The sequence below is a fragment of the Plecotus auritus genome (assembly GCF_963455305.1).
Source record: "Plecotus auritus genome assembly, chromosome: 1".
NCBI lineage: Eukaryota > Metazoa > Chordata > Mammalia > Chiroptera > Vespertilionidae > Plecotus > Plecotus auritus.
This window is the reverse complement of record NC_137770.1, coordinates 112,125,528-112,153,471: the sequence shown is the minus strand read 5'-3', so window position 1 is coordinate 112,153,471 and position 27,944 is coordinate 112,125,528. Positions and strand designations below refer to the sequence as shown.

Below are 27,944 nucleotides of genomic sequence, written 5' to 3'. Positions count from 1 at the left end.
CTTCCAATTTACTGCTTGTTGTGCTCAGCGCATTTGTAGGCAGTATCTATTGGAGGCTGAGTGGAGAGTTATAAAATCAAGCTATTTTAATAGCAAGAGCTTTGGTTTCAAGGACAAACTAAATGAGCAAGAATTCAGTTCCAATGCACCTTTGAGAGCTCAGCTGAAGCCCTAGTTATCTCAAGCTGTTACCACCTTCCTGAGCAATGTACGTCCTCACCATCTCTGGATGGCAACACTGTCAGTTGCATCAACAGCTTTCTTTCAGAACCCACTTTATTCAGTATTGATGGCCATGCCTCACAGAAGCCTGGGACCGTCCCAACCCCAGGAGTTGAATCTTCACTGGAAATCCAGTGCTTTTAATTCCATTCTCCTTACCAGTGACTAGTTATGATGAAAATCTAGCTAGAGGACTCAGCAAGTTGTCCTTGCTTTTCAAATAGGACAAAAGGAAGAGATGCTGCCTGTCTCCTCCCTGAAACTGTGGCAGCAATATTAGATCAGGGGAAACCAGCCTAAACAGAGCAGGGGGGAAAAGATCTGGTCGTGATGCCATTAAGTCACTATATTAAGCAGCCTAGGATTTCCTACCTCTGGACTTATTTGGTGAGATAATAATATTTTATTTACTTATTTATATTTTTTTGTTTAATCCTCACTGGAGGATACTTTTTTCCTGTTGATTTTTATAGTGGAAGGGAGGGTGGAAAGGGGAGAGAGAGAAACAGCAATGTGAGACACACGTAGATTGGTTGCCTCCTACACGCAGGATCAAACCTGCAACCCAGATATGTGCCCTTGACCAGAAATCGAACCTGTGACCCTTCAGTCTACAATCCAATGCTCTAACCATGTATCAACACTGGCCAGGGCTAAAATTTTAAAGCATTATGGAGATGAGGGGACATTTATTTTTGGCCCCAAGTAATCAGATGCAATCCTCTTTTCTGAAATAACAATTTTAGAGTGAAGCACACATTCTTTTTTATACCAAACTAATTCTTGTGTGGGTACTAACTTGACCTTCCCCCTCTCCTAAATTTAAGCACCTTGGAGTGTGTGCTCTGGATTTCGTCTGGAGGACCTTCCTCCCCAGCACTATCACATCAAGGTCTGGTTCAAAATCTGCCTCTTACAGAAACATTCTTATGAAATCCTTGCCTACATCTTGCTCTAATTCTAACACATAGCATTTATGGCTTGTCTGCTGACTCCTGTGTCTTCTCTGTGTCTGCCATTGGGCACACATTTGATTTAGTGACTAACTGAACGAATGACTGACTGACTGAGTACAAAGCACCATTTTCCTTCACCTGAAACTTGGGGTTTTCCTTATTCTTCTTGTCTTCTTTACTCATCTAACTTCTCTATAGGAGACAAAAATTGAGATAAATTTAGAGCTCAGACTCTAAAGGAAGGATAGGTATTTCTAAAGAAAGCTCCAAATAGTATGCCCTGCCTTCTGAGAGTTACAAATAAGTGACAGAACTATGATGGGGGAGTAGTAGTTAGATGCTATATAAATGACCTCCTGCTGCTGTACCTCCCCACATGCACTGACCAGTTTTGTTACTGAAACTAGGGATGGGATGGCGGCATCCTCAACAAGGCAGAAGTTACAGTAGAAAATACTAGTACAGCAGAGTCTAGCACAGAGTAGGCCTTCAACAAAGGTCTTATGAGTGAATGAGAAGACATAGGCAAAGAACAGGGCATGGTTAGGGCTTTGGGCTTATTCCTTGAAGCTTTCTATTATAAACATAGAATGAAATGTGGATACCAGCAATAATACTGCTGTCTCAATGTAATGAACTTCATCTAAATGTGCTAACATAAAAATATTTGATCTAATGTAGACTTAAAGCTGTTTTGAAATGGAAAATGGGTTGTTTTTTCTTTAAAACTCCTATAGTTGTTACCTAAAACTCAAAATAGAAGTCTATCAGCAGATTTCCAGACCCTGTGCAGAAAGGCCTACTCCACGACACACAAGCTGAACTCAAACAGTGGCTCTTCTGTGTAGCAGCTCTGGGGCTATCCTTCTGATGAGATGGCAGAAAAAGCATTTGCAGAAATCAGACCCAGTGTGGAAATCAGCTCGAGCACCCTTGAAGGTCTGCAAATATAGTTCTAACTTCTACCCCATTCCAGGTTATTAACAATTTGTTGTAACTTTCATTAGGTAACATTAAATCGACACTGGAGCTTTTGCAAGATCTTTTCTATTACACAATAGTGTAAAAACTGTAGGAAACGTTCTGATAGTTAAATGACCACCGAACACTACATGTGTAATCAACATGGTTCTATTAAGAACGTCCTCCAACTACAGCATTCAAGGACAGTAACACAATATTTCCCTTACAAAGCAACTAATTATAAAAATCTGCAAATGCCATAAATTCATTTATAGGCTCTTATTTTCATAAAGGCATGTCACTAGTTTCTTTCCATTCTTTCCAAAAGCATTTTTTGTGGTTTATTTTTATTGTATTGCCGGATGCATTACCTTTGATCATCCTTTCCTAAAATGATTTTTAAAAGACCTGCAGAAAATTTTATTGCATATGACACTATTGAGGACACAGAAATTGGGAACTGCAAATATGTGGCATTGGAACAAGTCTTACAAATATTTCATTTTAAAAATTTGTTAAATACAATTTTTTGTAGTTTGTCTCTTTTAAAAAATTGAAGTTACAGCTAAGTTAACTACGTACAATGAAGCATTTTAGGAATGTTAGAAATTCGAGAATATGATGAATGATACAAAGGAAAAAAGCCATAATTCTTGTCGGCTACATATTGTATTGCCTTCAAAAGCAATTGTACATGTTGTATTCAGTTCATAGTTAAATATTTCTACTAATCTGTTTTAGGAGAGCAAATGTCTTTCAAGGTTTCAAGTTCCTCTATAAGCTTCTTGTTCTGAACTTCCAGTACTGCAACTCGACTCTCCAGACATTTTACATATTCTTTCTTTCGACGTCGACATTCTTTAGCAGCTTCCCTGAAAAAAAAAATAGAAGCAAAAGGGCAAACAAAACAATTTTTGCATGCATGCTATTGACAAACAGACTGAAGTAAGCTTGGTATATGTGACATGGTTGCACTCCAAATCTTGGAACAACATTTCTAATTAAATTTCAAACACTAAGCCAAACCGGATTCTTAAGGGTCACAAATGTCCCTTCCATATGTCCACATGGCAATTAGTAGAATTGCTCCATCTCCTGCCTTGATTAGAGTTCACAGTAAACAAAGTCCAAGTCAAAGACCGTTACTCTGCTTTATGGCAATAAAGATCTTTAAGGGCCTTGAGTTCCTCAATGAGAGTCTTGTTTTGGTTTTCAAGCACAGCCACACGATTTTCAAGACATTTGACATATTCTTTCTTCTTCCTGCGACACTCCCGGGCAGCTTCCCTGGAACCAACACAAGGCAAATGACTCAGGAACAACCTCCCAGCACAATCCAGAGGGGCTCAGTGAACTTTGACCCCCCAAACTCAACAGCCAGTCAGTCCTAGATAAGGTCTGTACAATGCCACATGACAAATGTACCCAAGCACATGCCATTTTTTAAGGTGACTCTAAGACAACAGGAACAACTTGAGAGCACAGTCCATTTGACCAGCATTCATCGTAAAAATGGTGTTTTCTTAGGGTATACATTCCATGAGAACAGTGACCAGAATGGTTTTCAGTAACCTGAAACAATAGAACCACATCCCAAAGTGGAATTTCTACAAAAACATTTACAGATCCTTTCAATTATCTTAGTCATTTTTATCCACCAAAAGCCACACATTCCATCACAATGAGTTAACTTTTTTGATCAAAAATGATTACAAAAACCAATCCTCAGAAACCTTAAATGTCAATATGGGAGATTTTAATTCTTCAAGACTAAATCTCAGTGAAACAAGTAAATCAATCACGACTGCAAGAAGCAGTTTATTGACTGAGAAACAACATGAATAAAAATAAAAATAAATGAATTATAAATCATGCACATTTTCATAAACCAAAATGAAATGAACTCTGCTTCTGAAAATTAAAAAAGGAAAGAAGGCATGGTACATAATAAATACTCAATAATTCAGACAATTTAAATCCAAGAATGTGAGACACCACAATTAAAACCATGATAAAGAAGCTACTGAATAACTCAAAAGCACACTGCAAGACTCTTCTCCCAGCACATGCATTTACTAACCGATATACTGAATTTTAAAGTACTGTAGGCATGCCCAAAGGAAAGAATAGACCAGCAGCCAAAGCAACAAACACAATAAATAGATGAGTTACACTCATTTTCATGCATGACCCTACCCCCAAAAAACAAAACTATGAAAACAGCTAACATTTTCTCTCTCCTTTTCTTCAGGGTGGGGAGGGGTAGCAACTACATCATTTAATTCCTTTATAGGATGTATCCTGATAACAATTTTATTTTGGAGTTTTCAGTTCAGAATAAATGCCTTTGGGGTAACCTTCACATAAAAAAAATCCTACATTGCGAGACAATTCAACATTTTATCAAAAGTTGTGTTGAATGTCTAAATACCAATTACTGTAATGTCAATTACCATCGCTGCATTTCTGAACTAGGATTGATGCACACAACAGATTTGGCCAATTCTGCTTTATTTTTAGGATAGTTGACTCTAATAATTGTCTATTTGTGTTTTCTCTGTGGGAAGCTAAAGTTAGCAGAAAAGAAGAGATCTTGAAATTTCAATGCACTGCAGGAAAAAAATCACCCCTATTTCCTAGCCAAGAACAATGCACTTACCCTGTGAACCCACAAAGTTCTTAGACTTCTCAACCGGTTAATAAAACAGTAATAATATACAAGTGAACTGAATCTGATAAATACAGATTAACTTAATCTAAATGATACACAGGAAAAAGTTAAGAATAAATTCAAGCACACACAAATTTGCCAGTTTGTGAACACAATTCAGGAGCTAAAATACATTTAATGAAACCAAGGTTTTCATGAATAAAAAATTATATTACATTCCAAATATGGAAGGAAGATAAGTCATTTTTAAAAGAATTCACCATTAAATGAAAATTTAAATATCTAACAGGTGCTTGCTTTGGCAGCATATATACTAAAATTGGAATGATACAGAGAAGATTAGCATGGCCCCTGAGCAAGGATGACATGCGAATTCATGAAGTGTTCCATATTTAAAATAAATAAATAATAAATAAGTAAATATCTAACAGCAGTGTTGTGGGCTGATCAATTTTTAAATTTGTGTTTACCAAGGTGTACTATTTACTGTGAATACCCATACTTGGTATTTCACCTGAGTGCACGTGTGTGCTACCAGAGTCAAATGTTTCAAGCACAAAGCTTAAATAATCACACTAATAGATGGCACATTCCCAAGTATTTCTCAGCTATGGAAAACACCTGTTTCTTCTATTAATAGTTAGCTCAGTTTTCAGGCCTTGCATTTGTCTGGATATATCTTCAGCATGGAGAAAAAATACATAGTAAATGAGAAAAACTGACAAGACTGTAAAAATATAAAAGTTGTCACCAGATTGGTAGAAATATAATTAAATATCCATTATAAATGGTAGCCAAAGAATAAAAAGAGAAAAATGTATAAAAGCTCTTTCATGTTAATGAGTAAAACCAACATTCTTTCCATGAAGTTAAATCTGAAACTCACACTGAGATCTTTTTGGGGTGACTCTGGTGTTGATGCAGTGGACAAGCTCTGGAATGAAGCCTGATTGCACATCCAGGTTCTGTCCACTTTACACTGCGTAACCAACTTAGGTAAACTCTCTGAACCTTAGTTCCTCAACTGCAAGGTAAGAATAATAACCAGCCCTATTCGCATGTGAAAGTTAGGTAACAGTTACAGAAACAGTCGTTATAAAGCACTTAAAACTTACATATGGTATTTACTCAACAGATACTGAACAACCTAATAGCCATTTATTATCTGCTTTTCCTTTGTCTTGCTCTGAAATGGAGATTTGGTAAGCTAAAATAGACCCTTCTCTGAATCCTTTGCAGCTAGAGATTCTATTAGCTATTTCTGCTCAATGAGATGTGGGTGAAAGTTGTTGGAAGGGTCTTCCAGGAAAAGTGTTTAGAAGCATCAGACTCAAGCAGCCCCGTTTCCAGCTCCAGTTCTTCTCCCTTCTTCCTAACTGAAGTAATGCCTGGAGGTGTGGCAGCCATGTTGTGATCACAGGAACGAATGTCACACTCAAGATGACAGAACAGGAAGGAGGAGCTGGATCCTCGATGGCACTGTGGAGCCTTTGTTCTGGCTGCATGCACCTCTGGACTGGCAATCAAGGTAATACCTACCAGGGTAAGCCTCCATTCCCTTTGGTTATTTAGAGCCCAAACACAAATGTTATCCAAAAGTTATTAACTAGTTATTTTTTTTAAACTCAAAATTTTATTTTTACCTTTTCCCCTCAGGGAGAGCTGATATGCATGTGTATGTAGCTGTGGGGCACCTTTTATAGGAACCTACTGCCTAATATTTTATCTATTTCATTTTGGTAGTTCTGACAAAATTTTTTAATCTAAAAATAAAGGTAGCCCTAGCAGGTTTGGCTCAGTGGATAGAGCATCTGCCTGTGGACTGAAGGGTCTCGGGTTCAATTCCAGTCAAGGGCACATGCCCAGGTTGCGGGCTCGATCCCCAGTAGGGGGCGTGCAGAAGGCAGTCGATCAATGATTCTCTCTCATCATTGATGTTTCTATCTCTCTCTCCCTCTCCCTTCCTCTCTGAAATCAAGAAAAAATGTATTTAAAAGTAAAGATATAAAATGACAAAAGGGAGATAAGAAGGTTACTTTTTTAGTTCTTCCTTTTTATTTTCTTTGGGAAAATAAGACATGGATGAACAATTTTGCATTATCATCACACTTTACATTCTAAACTGAACCTCACAATGTACATTCTATGACCAGAGGGGCAATTATATTCATAGCTCCTGAGATCTCTGAAAGTGCAGTTTTAAAGTATCCATGTTCCTCAATCTAATCAAAGTTAGGGATCTTCGATAACAAGATCTCCACAAAACAACTATGATACTATGTGAGCCCCACCCATTCAAGGCCCTTCAGAATTTCTGAGCAAAATACTGAAGATGCAAAATGCGAATCCAGCATGACTTATAAACCTGGAACAACCAGTGATAAATATGCATGCATCTAGCGGGATCAGTGTGGCTCAGCAGTTGAGCACTGACCTATGAAACAGGAAGTCATGATTAGATTCCACATCCCCAGGTGGCAGACTCAGTCCCCAGTAGGGGGTGTGCAGGAGGCAGCCAATCAATGATTTTTTCTCATCCTTGATGTTTCTCTCTCTCTCTCCCTTCGTCTCTGAAATCAATAAAAAAATATTTTTTAAAAAAGATGTGTGTATCTAATGAGCCTATTTCTGGTAAACTGTTGAGTTTCACAGGGTAGAAAACTCCATCTCATGATTTGTGATAACTAATAAACTTAGGAACTGTAGCAAACAGAAGTCCTATAATATATCAAATTGTGCCATTTAAAAGGCTATATTAGTAACCTGAATATAGCTGCTACTGCTTCACATTCTGTTACAGAGGATAGTGATGAACTCAGCAGTTGTTTTTGTTTTTGAGAGGCTCAGAAACCACAATTTCTACATTAACTAGGTTGCTAACATCTAGTAAATTAACTACTCCCATGTGGTCCTGATCATAGGAAAACACATTAAGTCCATCTGAAATGTTTTGTTTTCTTACAATGAGGACATTATTTAAAACCTAGAAATAAGGTAACAAGAGTACTGGGAAAACAGACTATTCTTATTCTGTTCATTTTGAAAATCAGATTAATTTGCACCATTCTCCATAATAAAAATTAAACCAAGAAATGATATGCAGCCCTGACCAGTTTGGCTCAGTGGATAGAGCGTCGGCCTGCAGACCGAAGGGTCCCAGGTTCGATTCCGGTCAAGGGCATGTACCTTGGTTGCGGGCACATCCCCAGTGAGGAGTGTGCAGGAGGCAGCTGATCGATGTTTCTCTCTCATCGATGTTTCTAGCTCTCTATCTCTCTCCCTTCCACTCTGTAAAAAATCAATAAAATATATTTAAAAAAAAAAGAAATGATATGCAAACTAGATTTTAAAAAATAATTTTGGGAAACAGCTTTTGTATGATATACTGCTTTAAAAAAACAATAAGCTACAGCCCTGGCCAGTGTGCTCCATGGTTAGAGCGTCAGTCCATGCACTGAAGGGTCTCAGGTTCTATTCAGGTCAGGGGCACGTGCTTGGGTTGCAGGTTTGAACCCAGGCCTGGCCCTGGCACATGCAGAAGGCAACCAACTGATGTGTCTCTCTCACATCAGTGTTTCTTTCTCTTTCTCTCTCTCTCCTCTCCTACCCTCTTTCCCTTCTACTTTCTCTAAAAATCTAAAAGTCAATGAAAGAAATATCCTTGGGTTAGGATTAACAAAAATAAATAAATAAATGAAGTTACAGTGATAGGGTGCAAAAACAAGTGAGAAAATGAGAGAGAGCAGGCTGGAAATGTATATACTACTTGAGGCCCAATGCACGAAATTCGTGCAAGAGTAGGCCTTTGCAGTTCCAGCTGCCTCAGCCCTCACAGCCCCGGCTTCGTCTGGAAGGTTGTCCAGACGGTCGTTCCACTGTTCAGCAGTTCAGTCGATTTGCATATCCCACTTTTATTATTATAGACTAGAGAACCGGTGCATGAAATTCATGCATGGGGGGAGGGGGCCATGTGTGTCCCTCAGCCCAGCCTGCACCCTCTCCAATCTGGGACCCCTCTCATAATCCAGGACTGCTAGCTCCCAACCGCTTACCTGCCTGCCTGCCTGATTGCCCCTAACCGCTTCTGCCTGCCAGTCTGATCACCCCCTAACCACTCCTCAGCCAGCCTGATCGACACCTAACTGCTCCCCTCCCAGCCCGATTGCCACTAACTGCCCTCCCCTGCAGGCCTGGTCACCTCTAACTGCCCTCCCTTGCCAGCCTGGTCGCCCCTAACTGCCCTCCCCTGCTGGACTGGTTGCCCCCAACTGCCCTCCCCTGCAGCTGTGGTCGCCCCCAACTGCCCTCCCCTGCTGGTCCAGTCACCCCTAACTCTCCTCCCCTTTAGGCCCAATCAGCCCTAACTGCTCTCCCCTGCAGGCCTGGTCCCCCCCAACTGCCCTCCCCTGCAGGCCTGGTCCCCCCCAACTGCCCTCCCCTGCAGGCCTGGTTGCCCCTAACTGCCCTCCCCTGCCAGTCTGGTCACCCCCAGCTGCCCTCCCCTGCCAGCTATCTCGTGCTGGCCATCTTGTGTCCACATGGGAGCGGCCATCTTGTGTGTTGGACTGATGGTCAATTTGTATATTACCTCTTTATTATATAGGATTATTATATAGGATAATATCTGTAGGTATCCCTAAGTGGTGGGGCAATGAGTAATTTTAATTCTTTCTGTTGTTTTGTATTTTCATTTGACTATAATTTATCAGAATAAAGATGTCTTTCAGTACAATCAAGAAAAAACAAAGTTACAAAATAGATCAAATGAAACATGTAAAAAATTTAAAAGCCCTAGCCAGTTTGGCCCAGTGGATAGAGCGCTGGCCCACAGACTGAAGGATTCCGGGTATGAATCCAGTCAAGGGCATGTACTTCAGTTGCAGGCTCAATCCCTGGCCCTGGTCAGGGCATGTACTGGAGGCAACCAATTGATGGGGGTCTCTCACATCGATGGGTCTCTCTCATCGATGTTTCTCTCCCTCTGTCTTTCCCCGTTCCTTCTACTCTCTCTAAAAATCAATGGAAAAATATCCTTGGGTGAGGATTAACAAAAAAATAAATTAAAAAAAAAAACTTAAGAAAATTCTTAACGCATACAAATTTATTTTACTAATAAAGAAGTTAGAAAATTACACTTATCACCTAACTTCACAAAATAAATACTAAGTACAAAATAAAATTTTATTTGTAATAAAGCCTTTCCATCACCATTAAAAAAATTAATGTATCTTTCAGACATTACTTTTCTAACACAAGGATGAATCTCCTGCTGATTGAATAGGTTCATGGTTAGGAACTCTGACTAGCAGACAATCTATCATGCAGAGCACAAATCCACATAAAATGCCACTTGATACTGAACTTGGGAGAAATAGCTTAGGAAAAGTAATTTTTTAGTAAGCCCAAAGTAACAAGTTATATTTCCTATAAGTGGTTGCTGATTTCTAGTGAACCATCTTACCTGTTTTTCATTAGCCTCAGCTCTCGTTTGCGTGTGGCTTCTTCTGCAAGTTGCTGGGGGCTGTGCAAACTTCCTGGTGAGGCAGCCATCACTACTCCCTGTGGCAAAGCAGTAGTAGGCGCTCGGATCTGATAAGTTGGCATGTCACCAGTGGCAGCTGCAATGAAATATTACATGCTTATATAAACAACTTAGAACTTGATATTTTCGTATAAAATTACCTGGAAGTAATATACTTCTTATTACATGTTCTAAGAAGTGATCTTGCTAATGTTTAAGATGACTATTCTGAGCATTATAGAAATTGTAGGTATCAAAGATCTTCAGCACTTGGAAAAATGATATTCCGCACGCTCTATACATTTAAGGTAGAAAAATGCCCTAATGCATTTTAGATAAGTTTTTATCAAAGGCTAAAAGTAGAGAGGTTTTTCAACTGAGAGTTCGCTAAGTCTAAAATCAGTGGTGTGCTGATAAATGTTCAACAACCAGCTTTGTGGGGGAAAAGCCCTGATATGTCTGTAGCATGTCACTTCCCATGATATAAATGCTTGCACCATGGCCAATTTCAAGCTACCAGTGTGACTTCAGTGAATGTAGAGTCGGGAAGATATACACAGTAAGTAGCACACCATACAGATAAAATAGATGTAAATAACTGCAAGAGCATAGATAAAAAATTATAAATGATAAATTTTGAGTATTTATTAATGTTTTTAAGTAACTTGTTAAATGTGTATTTACATTTTTAATAGCTATTTTAACAACCAGCTCACAAAAATCCTGAAAATTTAACAATCAGTTCTAGCAAATCAGTGGGAGCTGGCTCTAGCACATCACTATGAAAATTTTAATTAAGCAGAACATTTCTATCCAGTTAATTTTCCTATAACTTATACCCTCACCTAATCTCTTTAAGTGGAAGTCCTAACACCAGAATATGACTGAAGTACTGGAAGGAAAATACTAACTCACTGTATTTTCATTTAAAAGCAAATAAAAAAGAAAAGAGCAAAGCTCTGTTTAAAACTGGTTTCTCTGGAGAATGATTTTTGTCTGTCTTAGGTTTATTGAGATAATGATGTTAAAAGCATGTTTTCTAATGATAGTATAATCATAGTTAAATGACACTTAGTATTTATTTAGTATTCGGATTGCATACTAAAGTCCTCAAAGTGTCTTAATTTATAATCAAAATGTGTGTATCTACTGCAGTAAAAAACTTCCTTAAGACAGAAAGATGGTTTGAAGTGATGAAACATTCCTACCATCACTGTTTTAACGTTGAGAACATGCAATCCAGAGTTCATGTGACATTCTGATGAGATATGACAAAATATATGCCCCCCTCAGAAATCAATGCAAGAAAAAATTATTAAATCCTATAAAACTTGGTCTGAACCAAATACTAATCAAAATATGAAACACATTGCTTCTATATCTCATTAAAATGTGTTATATCCATTGACTAAGAACTGAAATTTTACTCAAAAGGGAGACAAATGCTTTTTTCAGGTAAATAGAATAATATTACTGAAACTAGCCAATTAGATTAAAAAGTTAATCAAAATTGATCTATGTGTTTCTTTTTGGGGTAAATTCCAGGTTTTTACACCCCCACCAATGGGCTTAAGAATTAAAGGAAAGAATAAAACAATAAAAATATGATTTGGGTGAAGATCAGAGGTCTTCATAAGGCAAATAAAAATATCATTTATAATGTTGTACTGCTTCTTCCTTCTATATATAGTTGAAGAAATAATAATAAGTAGAAATTATGATAAATATAATAATGATCACCAACTTGGGGAAAATCCTAAATTTGTTCTTGTGACACTTTAAAATAGTATATACACAGATGTCTAATTATGTCAGAAATTTTATAACTTTGAAATATTTGGAGAGAATTTTCAAGTCAATTATAAACTATTTACTTACTAATGATTTAAAAAATATATTTAAATCAGATTGTAGAGAAGATTGAAGCATAGAATAACAGTTCTCTTCTCTTTACCAACATCTGGAAAGAAGGTTATGGGATAATAAAGGCTAAAACAATGGAACAGCTGGAGCCTACAAAGGCTTTCTAAAATTGGAACAATAGCAGTGACGAAGGAGAAGTTTACATGTCATCATGTTGACATTTTAAGCAGCAGGGATGTAGACCTTGGTCTAGGTTTGTTCTTGCCAAATTGCTCACAAATAAGTGCAATAAAATTAATACAAAGGTACAGAAGGGTTCATTATTCTCTCTAGTTTTGTATACATCTGCTTTTTTCTGTACTTAAAGTTAAAGCAGGATGTTTATACAATATACAAAAGTTAGTTTCAGAGTATCTATTTTTTTTTAAATGAAAAGGGAAGGCAGGAATACTTCACAGATAAAAAATAAAGTTCATTCGTTGATCTTAGAACCAGAAATGGTTCTAAATTTTTGCCTATTTCCAAAAGCTGAAGCCACCTTCAAAAGACCAAATCTGGCACCATGAAGGATAAGGGTGACTCAAAAGAAGCATTCTTAAAACATTTTGAGCAACAGCTTAGAAAAAATACCCTAAAATGCTAGGTTGGAAAGTGTTACTGGAAAGGGGACCTGGCCCTGAGTGGGTCTGCTTAAGGCCAGCAGGTAGTGTGCGGGTTCTTGACTTCATGCAGGAAAGATGTCACAATACGAGCCCAGGTGATTGAGAGGACGTTTGTTAAAGCTGGGAACAGTGAAACAAGGAAGAGCCTGGGATAGAAGCAACAGGAAAGAGCTAGCAGGGCTGCTTTAGCTCACTGGGAAGTCAGAAAAAAAAGGGGCCTTAGGGACAAGTTCAGGGGGTTAGCCCAGCTGAGCTGCCCCTGCCCACTGCTCCCCTAGTTACAAGTTTTGTGGGGACCGTTGGAGTTTAGGTGATGCATGCCCATGGGAGAAGAGGAGAAAGGGAAAGGCATGTGTATATGTGCTGGGTTCTTTGTAGGGTTTTATCTCTTTCTGGAAGAAGGGAATCTTAGTGGAGACCTCAGGGGAGGGTTTCAGCAGAATATTCATCAGTTTTCTAGGTGTGCTCATTCGTTATCGTAATGTCTACTGATTGGTCAGTGCCAGGGTAGGGGGTCATTAGCCATTGCAGCTGGTCCTGGTGTCCCCCACCTGGTTTTGGTGCTTTTCTGAGTCTGGAGCTGGGATAAAACCGAGGCCTTGATATTATCTCTAGGGGGGTGACCTTCTGTATCTGCTGTAAATTGCTCTGCCAGTTTGTTCAGCTATCTGCCTCAGTTTCCCCCTTCCACCAGCCAAGGAATTTTCCTAGCTTCTTACTATTCTGCCTCAAAAGGATGATATATTTAAATGTATTCTCAAATGTTAGCTAACAAACTGGTTTTATCACAATTTTTTCAGACATTTCTTCTTCAACAAAAATCTGATTGTATCTTATTGGTTCAAGCAGAAATATGAATTAGTATAAATTAGCAGGAATTAGTATAAATTTCTGGTCATGGTACACGTCTAATAGTGAATAAATATCAATGGATAAATTCCATATATTCAAATATGACCTATTAGTAAATACAGTAAAAAGATATGGGCAAAGAGAAGCTCTTGTTTTAAGGAAATAAAATGTCAAAAAGTTTTGTTATTGAAACAAGTTATAGAAAAGTTTTTATATAAAAGTTAGTTTCTATTTCCAATATTACAAACTTAGTGATAATTTAAAACAGATGAGATACCTAGCATAACAGTTCAAAGAACTACATTCTTTGATGAAAAGCCAATTCCTGTTCCATCTAACTACTAAAAGGGCCCAAATTATTTTTTATTCTAAAATTTCATTGTATAAATTATTTCTGAAAATAAATGGGTCATCAATGAGGAGTGTAAACTCATGACTGAAGAAAGATAATAATAAAAAAGATACACTAATTTTATTCTAAGGCAGCAAAAAACTTGAGACAAGATATCTTTTTTACCTTGGCATCCCTAGAACCCAGCACAGCACTGGGCATATAATGGGTGATGGCGAGTTTACTTGTGCACTATGAATTAAATTTTGAACTTTCCAGGGTTTTGCACAAGCCCACTGTCATTTGGAATATTTCAAATAAGCAGCCTTATTATTATAAGACTATTATTATAATTAAGTCTTTAACACTAATACATGGAAAGCCCTAAAAGACTTATTCAAACCGGCCTTTCTTGATAAAATGCATTATCCTAAGTCTTCCCCTAGATACTAATAATCTAACCTGGCATTTTAGAAGCAGAGGAGTTCTACTTGTAGTGTTTCCAACCATCTAACTCCTGACATGAAAACAATGTTTTAGGTTTGGTATCAAATATTTCACGGGAAAGAAAATTCCTAGAATTCTCAATTCATACCTTTCTGTGCAAGCTTTAAACACAGTCAGAAGAAAAAGTAAGGGGTTTGGAATCTGGGTTCTAGTGCAGCTCTGCCACTTACCAGCCATGTGACTTGGGGCAAGTTCAGTTTCCTCATCTGTAAAATGGGGATACATTATCTCATTTAATACTCACAATAAACCCTGTAATGTATGTCAAAGTGTCTAGCACAGTGCCTGGCACATGGTAGGCATTCAGCAAATGTTAGTTCCCTTCCTCTTCCCTTCCTTAAGTTCTGAAAGACAATGTTCCAAATTATGCTTATACTGCATATTAATTAAAAGGCAAATAACATCCATAAATATATTTTCCCCTCAAGTTTCCCTTCTAACAAATCTAGGTAATAGAATGATTGACATGTGTGGCTCTTATTTCTTATTTTGTTTCAAAATATGCCTATTAAAAATGTTTATAATTTTTATTATATCCCATTAGAGAATAAATTATTAACAGATAATATCACAAAATACCCCTTTAAATGTATGTAATAATTTAAAATAGATGATGAGGAATCACAAAAAAAATAAAATGATATAATCTCATCAGACTGGTAAACCCCACAAGTCAAATAAGTGTTTGTTTCTTCCTAACAAAGAAAGAAATAAGAAATCTAGCCAAATGACCATCTTGATAGTTTCCAAAGTAAAACAGTTTATCAACACCCTAATGGTGATTTTATTTGCTTATTATTTCTCGATTGAGATCTCTATAGTACTGAGCACATTAACTGAACAAAACAATTTTTATATATGGAGCTCCTACATTCATAGGTCATTTCGCTATGTGTCACTAATCACAAGTACACCGAAGGGGTAAACAGAGGTAATGGTCATACTCAGAAGCAGGGAGCTCCTCACTTCTCCATCTTTGTTCTCTCCCTCCCTACTGCCACACCAGGTCTCCTAATGCCCAGATCAGACTTGTCATTACCTGGCGTCTAACATTGTCAAAAAGTTTCCCTCCTCCATTGCTCCACTTTTTCCAGGAAAATTAAATCCTACGTAAGTATGACTATTTAAGCACTGAAGGTTTCAAATTTGTTACAAACACAAACCACATAAAATTAAGTCGTTAATTTTTACTTTAAGTTACACATGAGTTGCGCATTAAGTGAAAATCTTGAATGAAAAAAGTTTGTAAAAAATTATAAATATTGACATTTAAAGTTCTATATAATAAACATATTGTCCTAGGAGAGTAATAATACTGTAGAAAAAAATCTATTTTAAGTAGTCAAAATGCTGCTAACTTCCTTTTTTATGTTTTATAAACACTGTTAGTTTATCAATGTCAGGTGAATTTTGAGGAGCAATATAAAAAGGTGTGAATAGAACCAGATACAGGCAGTCCTCGGGTCACGTGGGACTCGACGTACGTTGTTTCGTGGTTATGTTGCCATCTCCCATTTATTTATAAAAAAAAAAGTTCCGTCATTTCGATGTATGTACATACTGTATGTGCTTTATGCTTTTTATTATTTATTTACCACAAGTAAAGGTCAGGAATTGTTATTTTTCTTTTAATTTTTTTTTACTGTTTCACTTCATTACTGCTGTGCATGTGCTCCTTGTGAGTGACATAGGTGCTTATGTAGGTGGGTTCTGACTTACAGCGAAAATCGTGTTATGTCACGCAGTAGGAACGGATCTCCAAAGTAACCCGAAAACCTACTGTAGTCTGAAGAGCCAAACTGGTTTACCACTTATTAGCTGTGTAAGCTTGGAAGAGTCATTTATCCACTCTGATCTGTGTTATTATATGCAAAATGAACGTAGTATCTGTACATAAGGGAGACTGTATGGAAACTGATTTTCCTTATAGGTTATTTAAATACTAAAGGCCCGGTGCATAAGATTTGTGCACTGAGGGAGGAGGGGTCCCTCAGCCCAGCCTGTGCCCTCTCGCAGTCGGGGACCCCTGGGGGATGTCCACCTGCTAGTTTAGGCCTGATCCCTGGAGGATCGGGCCTAAGCTGGCAGTCAGATATCCCTCTCACAATTCAGGGCTCTCGCAGTTCAGGGCTCTCGCAGTCCGGGACCCCTTGCTCCTAACCGCCCACCTGCAGTGGAGGCAGGAGAGGCTCCCGCCACTGCTGCTGTGCTCGCCAGTCATGAGCCTGGCTCGCTGCCCCTTAGTGCTGCCTCGAAGGCGGGAGAGGCTCCTGCCACCGCCACTGGGTTTGCCAGCCATGGGCCCGGCTTCTGGCTGAGTGGCGCTCCCCCTGTGGGAGCACACTGACCATCAGGGGGCAGCTCCTGCATTGAGCATCGGCCCCCTGGTGGTCAGTGGGCGTCATGGTGACCAGTCGTTTGCCATTTGGTCGATTTGCATGTTACGCTTTTCTTATATAGGATGGTTTCCTCAGTGAGGCCTACTCTGATCCTTCAACCTATATTACCTGTGGGTCTCTCATGATCTGATAGTTTCTTTGATAGCTCTTACCACATTTATATTTATTTTTATTTGTAACATTAAATGATTTTTTATTTTAAAGTTTACATAAATGCAAAGTATTATTGTATTAGACATTATGTTTATATAGGCTAATAAAACTGGGAAAAGTGAAACAACTGTCCCAAATTAACTTTCGTTAAACATTTTTCAAAAATAGTGGGAAAATAGCATAATGGCAATTTCATACAGATTTGGAGTACTATTGAAACTTATGATGACTCTTATATTTTCACTTCCAACATGATTATAACTTGCCTTGCTACCAACTTCAAGAAGCTATTACACCTGATACAAATCATTCTTTTACATGAAAATAGCCAAACAAAAACCTTTTCCTCTCACAAAGGTGAAATGTATATCCCTGTATCCCTATTCTCATGCATCAAATATTAACTAAGATACTATTTTTCAAATTTGAATTAGTTGGAATGTTTGTTTTTAATAATCAGATGTCCAGGCTGAATACTACTTCTGAGTTTTTTAGACTCAGAGACTAAAAGATAAAGAGTTAGGCTCTTAACATCAGCTTATAAATAAAAGCCAAAACTATTTCTAATAAAAATGTAAATTACATACAACAGAATGATATAATTCTGTAAACTATAAATATTCCATTTTCACATTCAATTCAATGATCCTATAAGTAAGTGCTCATAAAAAACTTTCCCAGGCCAGTCATTATTGTTAGCAGCCTGATTTTGGTCTAGATCGGTTTTTTAAACTGTAAGATGTAGACCATTGGTTAGTTATAAAATCAATTTCATGGGTTAAGAATAGCATTTTTTAAAAAGAAGTAGAAAAGTATGAATACATTACATATACTAAGGATAAGCATTATTTTTGAAGTGGATTTTATATAAAAGTAGGGTACACACACACACACACACACACACGTCTACCACATCATGATATAAAGTGTGGGTCACGATAAAAAAGTTTGCAAGCCAATAATCTATCAATCCACCTCAAAATACAAACAAACAAAACAAGAGGCAATGTTCATTCCATTTTCAAACAGCATTTCAAATAGAATTGATTCTGTCAGAACTGACCAGATTTCCAAAAACAATGATTTTCAAAGGCACAATGAGGTCTAGTAAAAAAGTTTGACATTTTAAAGTTTCAACATTTAGAAAATTATGAATTGAAAAGGGTAAATCATGAATACGCATTATGGGTGATGTTCATTTATTTACAAGCAATAGTTTAAAAATTGTGCAAATTTTTACCTTAAATGTTCATCTTTAAGTATATTCTGAGTATTTTCAAATCATTTTATTTTTTGTTATGATTCTCTATCATGCTTAGAGAAGTCAAATGGTAAATTGAAAGGCTTAGTTAAGAAATATATAAACAAACTAATCACTTTTAGAAAATGAATATATGCACAAAATGCATTTGGTTCTAAAATCATATGACATGCAGTATTTGAGTTTAAGTCCACCTATACCTTATAATAAATTTGCCATTTGAGAACTTCTGCAATCTCTAACATCTCTAAAACTTTACAAAACTTCTTTGAGAAAAACAATAGCTCAAGATAATTTTAAAAACAATTTAATACCGGTGTTACTTGCTCAAGACAACGGAATGTTTCTATCTAGGAAGAGGAGCTGAGACCCACTTGTGAGCAAGCTGTTTACAACTATCCATTCTTCATGAATTCAAATGCAATTCAGTACTGGGTAAGAAATAAAGCACCACTCAATAAACAAAGTTGCAACAACACAAGGGACATTAGCGACTAAATCAGAAGCATTACCTATAACTAAGAAAATCAAACCATAGAAAGAATTACAGGTAACAGGTTTAAAGAATGTGGTCAGAGGGTGATTTTAGACATGCGCTTCCCTGGCTGTGCACTAGAGGGCGCCGTGAGTCGCAAATCCCGCAGAGAGATGGCGTGAGGGTGCCTGGGCCCGGAGCCCACCTCTTCCAGCACCTGTGGGCCTCGGGAGTGGTGCAGGGCTCTGGGGGATCTGCCCACAAACGGGCGGTGCCGGCTTTCTAAAGTAAATACTTACCTGCAGAGAAACACTAAAGTGAGGCTTACAAATCAAGCTACTTAGTCCAAGAGCGATCTCAGAGACAGGCAAGCCAGGAGCTAGTTAACAACCTCAAGCTGTCAACAGCGCTCTGCTCAGCTCGATGGAGCCGAAAGGAACTGACTCAATCACAACCTGACTCGGGGCTGACGTAAATGCGCAGTCCGCTTGGAGTTTAACTTTTCCACTTTCCTGAGGAACCACGATTCCAGGAAATGCAATGACGTCAGCCCTTTGAACTCCATTAGAGAGGAACAGACCATTTTAGACACTCGAGCAACGAAACAAGTGGGTACACAAACGCTGGTCTGCTTTGGAGCTACGTTTGTACACAGCCACGGAATCGGAAGCTTGATTTTTTTTTACAAATTGAACCGTATGTATGTTTAACTTGTAGCTGCCCTGGATATGCAACAGGTTGCAGATGAAGTAACAGCTTATTTTAGTGAAGCAGAAAGAGAGAACTGCCTTGGATCAAATAATATAATACTGAGCACAGAACCAATTACACTAAGATGCCTGTGTACTGAATAGATATAAAACTCCTCAGCTATTAGAAAAGCAATACTTTTGAAATACTCAGAGGTCCGTAAATAATTTTTCAAAACTTCCAAAATAATTTTGCAGAATTTAAATCTTTATCTGAAGTTCTTACCGGTTTCATCTCCAGTTACAGCCATGATGGGTTTCTGCACACAGAACTGCCCTGTTCCTCCTTTCACAGGTCAACACAAAGTGTTCCAACTAGCAAGCATGTGCAGTTATAAGTGGCAGTATTGACATCACAATGACATCACTAGCCTATCACTGCCATCAATCTGCTTTGTCACAGACGGGCTCACTGAAACCAAAGCCCTTATAAAAAGTCTGTAATAAACGATCAACTGCTATTGTTTTTAATTTTTCATAAAAATCTGTTGAGAAGGGCTCTGGCAAAAAAAAAAGTCTCATTAGCATTAAAAGTTACCTGCTCGTTTCTTATGGGGCTACTTTATTATTATTCTGTCCAAGGTTTCTAGGTAAACAAAGGGGGCATTAGCCCTTAGGAGGACAAAAAACTTGGTGATTTAAAAAGTAAACAAGTGACAATCAGCACAGAGAGATGCTGTGAAATACCCAGAAATGTATTTTGCAGACACTTCTAGATTCGCCAAGTAAGAAATACCTAAAAACAACAAAATAAATAAAAAAAGAAATACCTAACCACCATTGTTTACTTGTAACACATTTCTACTTGCAACACCAGAAAATCCAACTGTTCCGAAGGGAATTTGCTAATTTCACTTGAAAGGAGTAGATAGTGAAATTTTAAAAATTCAAATATAGTGTTATATAACACTTCCATAAATATTAAATTGAACCATATAAACTTGCTCATATTTGACCTTTTTGGCCCACAAAAACAGAAATTAGATGTGGCTCAATCTAACACATAATTTTACTAAATTAAAATCCCTTGAAAATAATTTTGTGACATTTAAAAATTCATAAATAAATCATAATTACTATTTGTAAACTTTAAAAATATATCCAATTTTATTCACTTAATGAAGGTTTGGTACATGGAGAGCTGGATCGCTATAAATTTAATAAGTCCAAGGTTAGACACAATATTGATACCTGTTCAATAGTATAGCACCACAGCCTAGGGAAAAAAATGATTTGCATCTCTACAGCACAAAAGTTACATGTCACTGAGAACTTTTACCTTCATCAGCGGGCTGTACAAAGTCCAGTCCCTTGTATGCTTAGAATTCAAGCTGACCTTAAGTCAATGAAAGGTCATTCCACTACATTTTTTTTAATCCTCACCTGAGGGTATTTTTTCCATTGGTTTTTTTTTAGGAAGAGTGAGGGGGAAGAGGGGAGAGAAAAGCATTGATGTGAGAGAGACACATTGATTGGCTACCTCCTGCAATCGCCCTGACCTGGGCCACAATCACCCCGACCAGGGCCGGGGAGCCAGCCTGCAATCGAGGTACGTGCCCTTGACCAGGAATCCATGGGAGCTGAACCTGCAATCCTTCAGTCTGTGGGCCCATGCTCTAACCACTGACCAAACTGACCAGGGCCCACTACATTTTTGCCTTATTCAATGAAGCACCTTCTAGTAAAGGCAGGGACTTGACACTCAGATGCTTAGGAAGAGAAACATCAGGAAGGACCCATTTCTAGTAATTCTCCAGAACACATGAACTGAAGACATCCTGCTAATACGTAAGAAAGTCTGGGGAGCACCTTAGACATCACCCTCATCAGAGGCTCTGTAAAGGACGCTGTCGTCACAGCCACGCCTCAGGGTTTGGATCTAAGAATACTATTTGGTTTTATTTCAAATTTCAGAAAGTTCAGATTATTCTCAACCTTTCTTTACATTGGCACTTAGGTGCTCAATAAATAGTGTAAAAAAAGGGTCAAGGAAGGAATGGAAAGAGGGAGGTTGGATGCTTGGTTGACTACTATTAGTAAAGTTTTAATAAATTCCCTATACACGATAAACTCAATTAATCATCACACAGAACTAATAACATTTTCACTAGAGAAAGAGTATTTCATTTTCATTCAGTAAATGGCTACTGAATATTCATCATATGCCAGGGACTGTGCTGGGGACTAAGAATCCCTGTCCAAACAGAGTTACCATCTAGCTAGGCAGGACCCCGAGAGTCACAATTCAGTGATATATGCCCTGAGAAGTTGCAGTGGGAACTGCAAGAGGTGACCTAAGCCAGATGTGGTCAGGGAAGGCTTCCTGGGGAAGTGCTATCCAAGATGAAACATGAACGTCTCAGGGGAAATGGCTATGTGTGAAGGCCCTAGAGAGGAGAAAGGGCACAACTAGGAAAGGAAATGAAAGAAATTCAGCATAAGAGCTGAGAGGGAGGAAGTAAGGCCTAGATCAAGCAGAGATTTGGGCCATGTTAAGGATTTTGACTAACAAGTAATAGCATTTGTTGAAGGGTGTTTAGCTGGAGGCTAACATGATTAGATGTGAATTTTAGAAATACCACTCTGAACTGCAGAATCAAGAGTATAATGGAGAAAGGGAAATGTTGGATGCAGATACTTTTGTTTTTAAGAAATATTAGCTCCCAGAATCAGTGGGAGGGATAAAGAAAGAGAGCCTAGCTGAACTTTCATGAACAATTCCCCCAAAAACAGGCAGAGAAGGGATATACTGTCTCTGGCATGATTAGGAAAATCTGTACACTGCTCCACAGCTACCAGCTTCAGGCCAGACACCTGGCAGACCAAAGTCTGCTGCAGGAATCCAGGTCAGAGGGGACAGAAGCTGGAACTGGGATTATAACAGTGGGGGTGGAGAGGATGAGTGATTTAGCAGGAGGAAAAATGAATGGAGAAGGTGAGGGAGAGTAAGGCATGACATCCAGGTTTCTGGATTGAAGCTACAGAATGGACAGAACCCATTACGGAAACAGAGTAAACAAAAGGAGAGTTGGGGTAGGGAAGTGGATGTGGAGTTTTGGATTTTAAAAGCCAGAGATGTGTGAGGTGTATCTAAGTAGCCAGTTGGAGTTAGGGGACATAGTCATGGTGAACTGAAGCCATGGCAGGGATGCGTTCAACCTGGGACAGTACACAGATGGAAGTTGGCCCAGGATGCAGTCTGAGGAATACCACTAACACTCAGGAGATGGGCAAAGGAAGGTTAGACCAATAAAGGAGACTGGAAGAGAGGCAGGAGAGACAGAAGGAAAAATGGCAAGAATGCAGTATCAGAGAAGCGAAGGAAGCAGAGGTCAACAGTGTTAAATACTGCAAAGGGACCAATCAAGATAAGAACTGAGATCTCAAAAATAAATTGCTGTGACCTTTCAATGGGATAGAGAGTAAGACAAAATTCCCACTGACCTGTTGTTTCACACAGAACTAGAACTCTTGGCCATCATTATTATTATTTTTTAATATATATTTTTATTGATTTCAGAGAGGAAGGGAGAGGGAGCAAGAGAAACATCAATGAAGAGAGAGAATCATTGATTGGCTGCCTCCTGCACACCACTTACTGGGGATCGAATCCACAACTTGGGCATGTACTCTTGACCAGAATCGAACCCGGGACCCCTAAGTCCACAGGCTGACGCTCTATCCACTGTGCCAAACCGGGTAGGGTGACCATCACTATTTTTAAAAAGGAAAGGAAAGGAAAAGAAGAGGCAAGACAAGGAGAAAAAGAAAACAAGAAGAATAAAGATGGGAAGGGAAGAAACAAAACATCTTATTTGTACCTGATATAAATATTCACATAGTATCACAGATAGATTAAAAAAGAATCAGCATACTATTAAGGTAACTAAAGTTTCAAAGGTTAACAGGCAAGATACTTTTTTAAAAAATCAATAATATTTTTCTACACCAGCAACAACTAGAAAATGTAATAAAAAGGTATCATTCAAAATAGCAACAAAAACCTGGATATGTTAGCATGGTGACTACAGTTAATAATATTGCACTGTATATTTCAAAGTTAGAAAAAGTAGATATTAAAAGTTCTCATCACAAGAAAAACAAATTTGTAATTATGTGCAGGGATAGGTGTTAATTAGACCTACTGTGATGATCATTTATTATGACATACAAATGTCAAATCATTATGTTGTACACCTAAAACTAATATCATGTGATATGTCAATTATTCTATATTCTATATAATAAAGAGGTAATATGCAAATTGACCCTCACACCCTCACAAGATGGCTGCTTATGACCAGGTCGGCAGTGGGGTTAGTGAGGGATGATCAAACGACTGAACAGCAGGCTACGTGGGACAACCAGGCCGGCGGGGGGAGGGGGGGTGCAGTTGAGGGTGACCAGGCCAGCAGGGGGGGCAGTTGGGGGAGATTAGGCTGCGGGGGGGGGGGGGAGGCAGTGAGGGGCAACTAGGCCAGTGGGGGGGGGGAGCAGTTGGGGTGATCAGGCCAGCAGGGAAGGGGCAGTTGGGGGTGACCTGGCCAGCCACGGGGGGGCAGTTAGGGGCAACCAGGCTGGCGGGGGGGGGGCAATTAGGGGTAATCAGGCCAGCACACAGAGGCAGTGAGGAATGATCAGGCCAGCAGGGGTGGGCAGTTAGGGGTGACCAGGCAGGCAGGCAGGTGAGCGATTAGGAGTCACTGGTCCAGGATTGTGAGAGGGATGTCTGACTGCTGGTTTAGGCCTGATCCCCGGGATCAGGCCTAAACCAGCAGTCAGACATCCCCTGAGGGGTTCCGGATTGGAGAGGGTGCAGGCTGGGCTGAGGGGACCCCCCCACCCCATGCATGAATTTCGTGCACCGGGCCTCTAGTACCTCGATAAAAAAAGAAAGGCTTAAGTTCTTGCTAAATTAATCTATAAATGGAATAAATCTCATCATTGGTTTTATATTATTATTATGATTTAGGAACTCAAACGTATTCCAAATGCATATGAAAAAATAATGGTTTACAAAAGCTAAATCAGCACTTTAAAAAAACAAAAAAGAGGAACTTGTTTTGTGAGATAATAAACCAGCATGATACTGGCATATAGAAAAAGAGACCAACAGTACAGAATAGAGAGTTCTGAAACAGATCCAAATATGCATGAGAACCTATTGTATAATTAAGATTGCCCCATAAATTAATGGGAAAAGGACAAACCATCAGTAGGAGAAAAGTGGCTCCATGTGTAGAGAAAAAATAAAAATAGATCCCTGCTTAATACTATATACAGAGGTGAACCTCGGGTGAATTAAGGACCTAAATGTGAAAGGTAAAACTATGAAGCTAATAAAATTTATATAGAAAAATATATTGGTGACTTATGGAAGAAAAAAGTTCTTAAATAAACCCCAAAAGGACAAAACTTGTGTATTATCTATGCAAAACAAAAAACAATTAAAAAAAACTCTCATTGTTAAAGTATCAAGTTTGTGGTGGTGTTTTTATACTTAAAAATTTAGAAGAAATGATTATTCTTTATGATTATCCATTTAGATATAAAAGGTTCATGAGTATGAGGCAAATATACAGTCCCCAACTTAAGATAGTTTGTTTACGATTTTTTTATTTTACAATGGTGAGAAAGTGACACTCATTCAATAGAAACTATACTTGGAATTTTGAATTTTGATCTTTTCCAGGGCCAGTGATGTCAGGTTCAACCCTTTCTCCCGATGCTGGGCAGGTGCAGTGAGTCCCAGCTCCCAGTTAGCCAGGTGATCACAGGGTCTATTGTGTTCACTGTGTGACATGATTGTGCCCAACTGTGTCTAATGTGCCTAACTGAGCACATTTAAGGTAGGCTCAGCTAAGCTATGATGTTCAGTAGGTTAGGTGTATTAAATGCATTTTCAACTTACTATATTTTCAATTTACGATGGGCATTTCAGGATGTAATCCCACCATAAGCCAAGGAGCACCTGTAATGGGTGGCTTTAATATACATTTAAAAGAAAACATTAGAGTATTGAGTAAGTACTATATATTTTTTTATACACCATAAATGCTACCACTTCAGTTCTTCATACACTTTTATTACAGTCCACATTAACCTTCAAAATACCTAGGAGTAAAGCTAATTAATGAGATATATATCAATTATAATCTGCTCCTCTCCCCAACCACTTGGAAGATTTTCAAACTAAAGGAACTAATAATATTCCTCTTAAAATTAGTGCTATGTCATAAGTCCTTAGCAAATGGTCCAAGAAGAATAGAATTAAGTTTAAAATGCAGAATTTTGCAAGTTATAATAAACACAGTTTATAATCACAGTTGTATTATAAACACAACTGAATGAAATTAAAATAATGTATAACTAATTTAAATTGAAATCTTGGGTTCCCCTACAATACTTAGGGCTACCATACAGCTGCTTTATTTCACTACTCTGAGCTTCCATAAGAGGTAGATCAGGTACCTCAGAATTCAACTATACTAAGAACAGTCTAAAGAAAAAAAAATCAGCAATTGTTTTGAAATGAGGGATCTACAAGACTTAAGTATAACAGTGTGGGAAAGGCCCAAATTCAGTGCATCATAGACTGGATACTCAAATCTTTATAGACTAGGTAATAAACATATATTAGGTACATATATAACCCTCAAATAAAAGATACTTAATTAAAGAATTCACTCAGATGTTCAACTCCCTTTTTTCATCATGCTACTTTGAATTTAACTTTCCTTTAGAGCCAGTAAAACCTGCTAAAAACACAATTCATATAATTTATTTAACTTGTTTAATATACTAAAATATTTCTTCTTCAAGCCATTAAGTGCTTCTCCCCGCCCCCCCCCCCCCCCGCAACCCCCATCCCATCTACCTCCTGTATATTTCAGAAAACTATAAAATCACCACTAAATGGTGTGGTATAGTAATCCACAGGTATTCTAAAGGTATCAGATTAATAAAATATACCTTGAACAACAACCTGGCTGCCTGGGACAAAGAACTGCTGTGTGCCATCAGCTGACTGTGCTGCATATTGTACAATTGCAGCACCTGGTGGAGGAGCTCCTGAATTTGTCATTGTTAATGCCTGTAGTCCCTGAACACCATCAGATCCTGGGTTAGAAATCTGGATTGTTCCACCTTGGGCTATAGCAACTTAACAGAAAAAGAAAAGAAATATTAGATAATTTCAAGCTTCATTTTTAATAATCTCATATTGGAAGAATATATTCTGGATCTATGTGTTTATTACCAATGTTCTCAATTTACCTTTATTTCTCTATGTTGAATTGATAAGGAGATCCTCTTCACAGGACAATATTCTTTTTTAAAAGTATATATTTGTATTTATTTCAGAGAGGAATGGAGAGGGAGGGAGAGAGAGATAGAAACATCAATAATGAGAGAGAGTCATTAATCGGCTGCCTCCTGCACATCCCCTACTGGGGATTGAGCCCACAACCCAGGTACCCTTGGCCAGAATCAAACCCAGGACCCTTCAGTCCGCAGGCCAATGCTCTATCCATTGAGCCAAACCAGCTAGGGCCACAGGACAATATTCTGAAAAGGCTCCTAAGTACTTGAAAATAACTTATATTCAGAACTGATTAAAATATATAGAGTTCATGGAGCCTTCCTCTTCTCTGGCATCCATCAAACTAAATTATTTAAGAAGAGAGGAGATACATATAGGGAGAAAGTCCAGCTTTTCAAGGGAGAGAGAGAGAGAAACATTGATGAGAGAAAATCATCCATCTGCTGCCCCCTGCACACCCGCTACTGGGGATCGAGCCCACAACCTGGGCATGTGCCCTGACCAGGAATTGAACTGGGAATTGAACTGTGACCTCCTTGTTCATAGGTCAATCCTCAAACACTGAGCCACACTGGCTAGGCCCTTTCAGATATTTTTAGATATAAACAGCATTCTTTTTAAAAAAAAAAAAATTTTTTATTGACTTTAGAGAGGAAGGGAGAGGGAGAGAGAGAGAGAGAAACATCCATGATGAGAGAGAATCATGGATTGGCTGCCTCCTGCATGCCCCCTACTGGGGACCGAGCCCGCAACCTGGGCATGTGCCCTTGACTGGAATCGAACCCGGGACCCTTCAGTCCGCAGGCCGACACTCTATCCACTGAGCAACCCAGCCAGAGCTAAATAGCATTCTTTTAACATTTAAGAAATGGTCAGTGAAATTCCATTGAGCATCATAAATACAATGAATTTGTACCTTCATTCAGCTAACTACTTTTCTAATTTATCATCAGAAGAAAATAGCTTTTCATGGAACATATATTTTGTTTTTTAAAGCTCAAGTCTACAAAACTGTAGCCTTGACTATATCAGGAGAAT

General features: G+C 38.4%; 1 protein-coding gene across 21 annotated transcripts in view; it reads right to left on the bottom strand.

The window, feature by feature from the left end:
* Positions 1-659: 659 nt before the first annotated feature.
* CREM (cAMP responsive element modulator) overlaps positions 660-27,944 on the bottom strand; it is a 96,913-nt gene continuing 69,628 nt past the window's right edge. For 4 of the 21 annotated variants that reach the window (XM_080665194.1, XM_080665186.1, XM_080665187.1 and 1 more), the window contains 2 exons: positions 10,274-10,430; positions 660-3,428 (listed from right to left, as the gene is read on the bottom strand). In XM_080665194.1, the coding sequence (XP_080521320.1) occupies positions 3,284-3,428; positions 10,274-10,430 (302 nt within the window). In that variant the 3' untranslated portion in view covers positions 660-3,283. Of the gene's footprint in view, positions 3,429-10,273; positions 10,431-14,718; positions 14,893-19,135; positions 19,283-19,811; positions 19,987-25,496; positions 25,566-26,557; positions 26,747-26,860; positions 26,914-27,944 lie in introns of those variants that run through there. The other 17 variants (XM_080665203.1, XM_080665183.1, XM_080665197.1 and 14 more) reach the window with 14 other exon arrangements.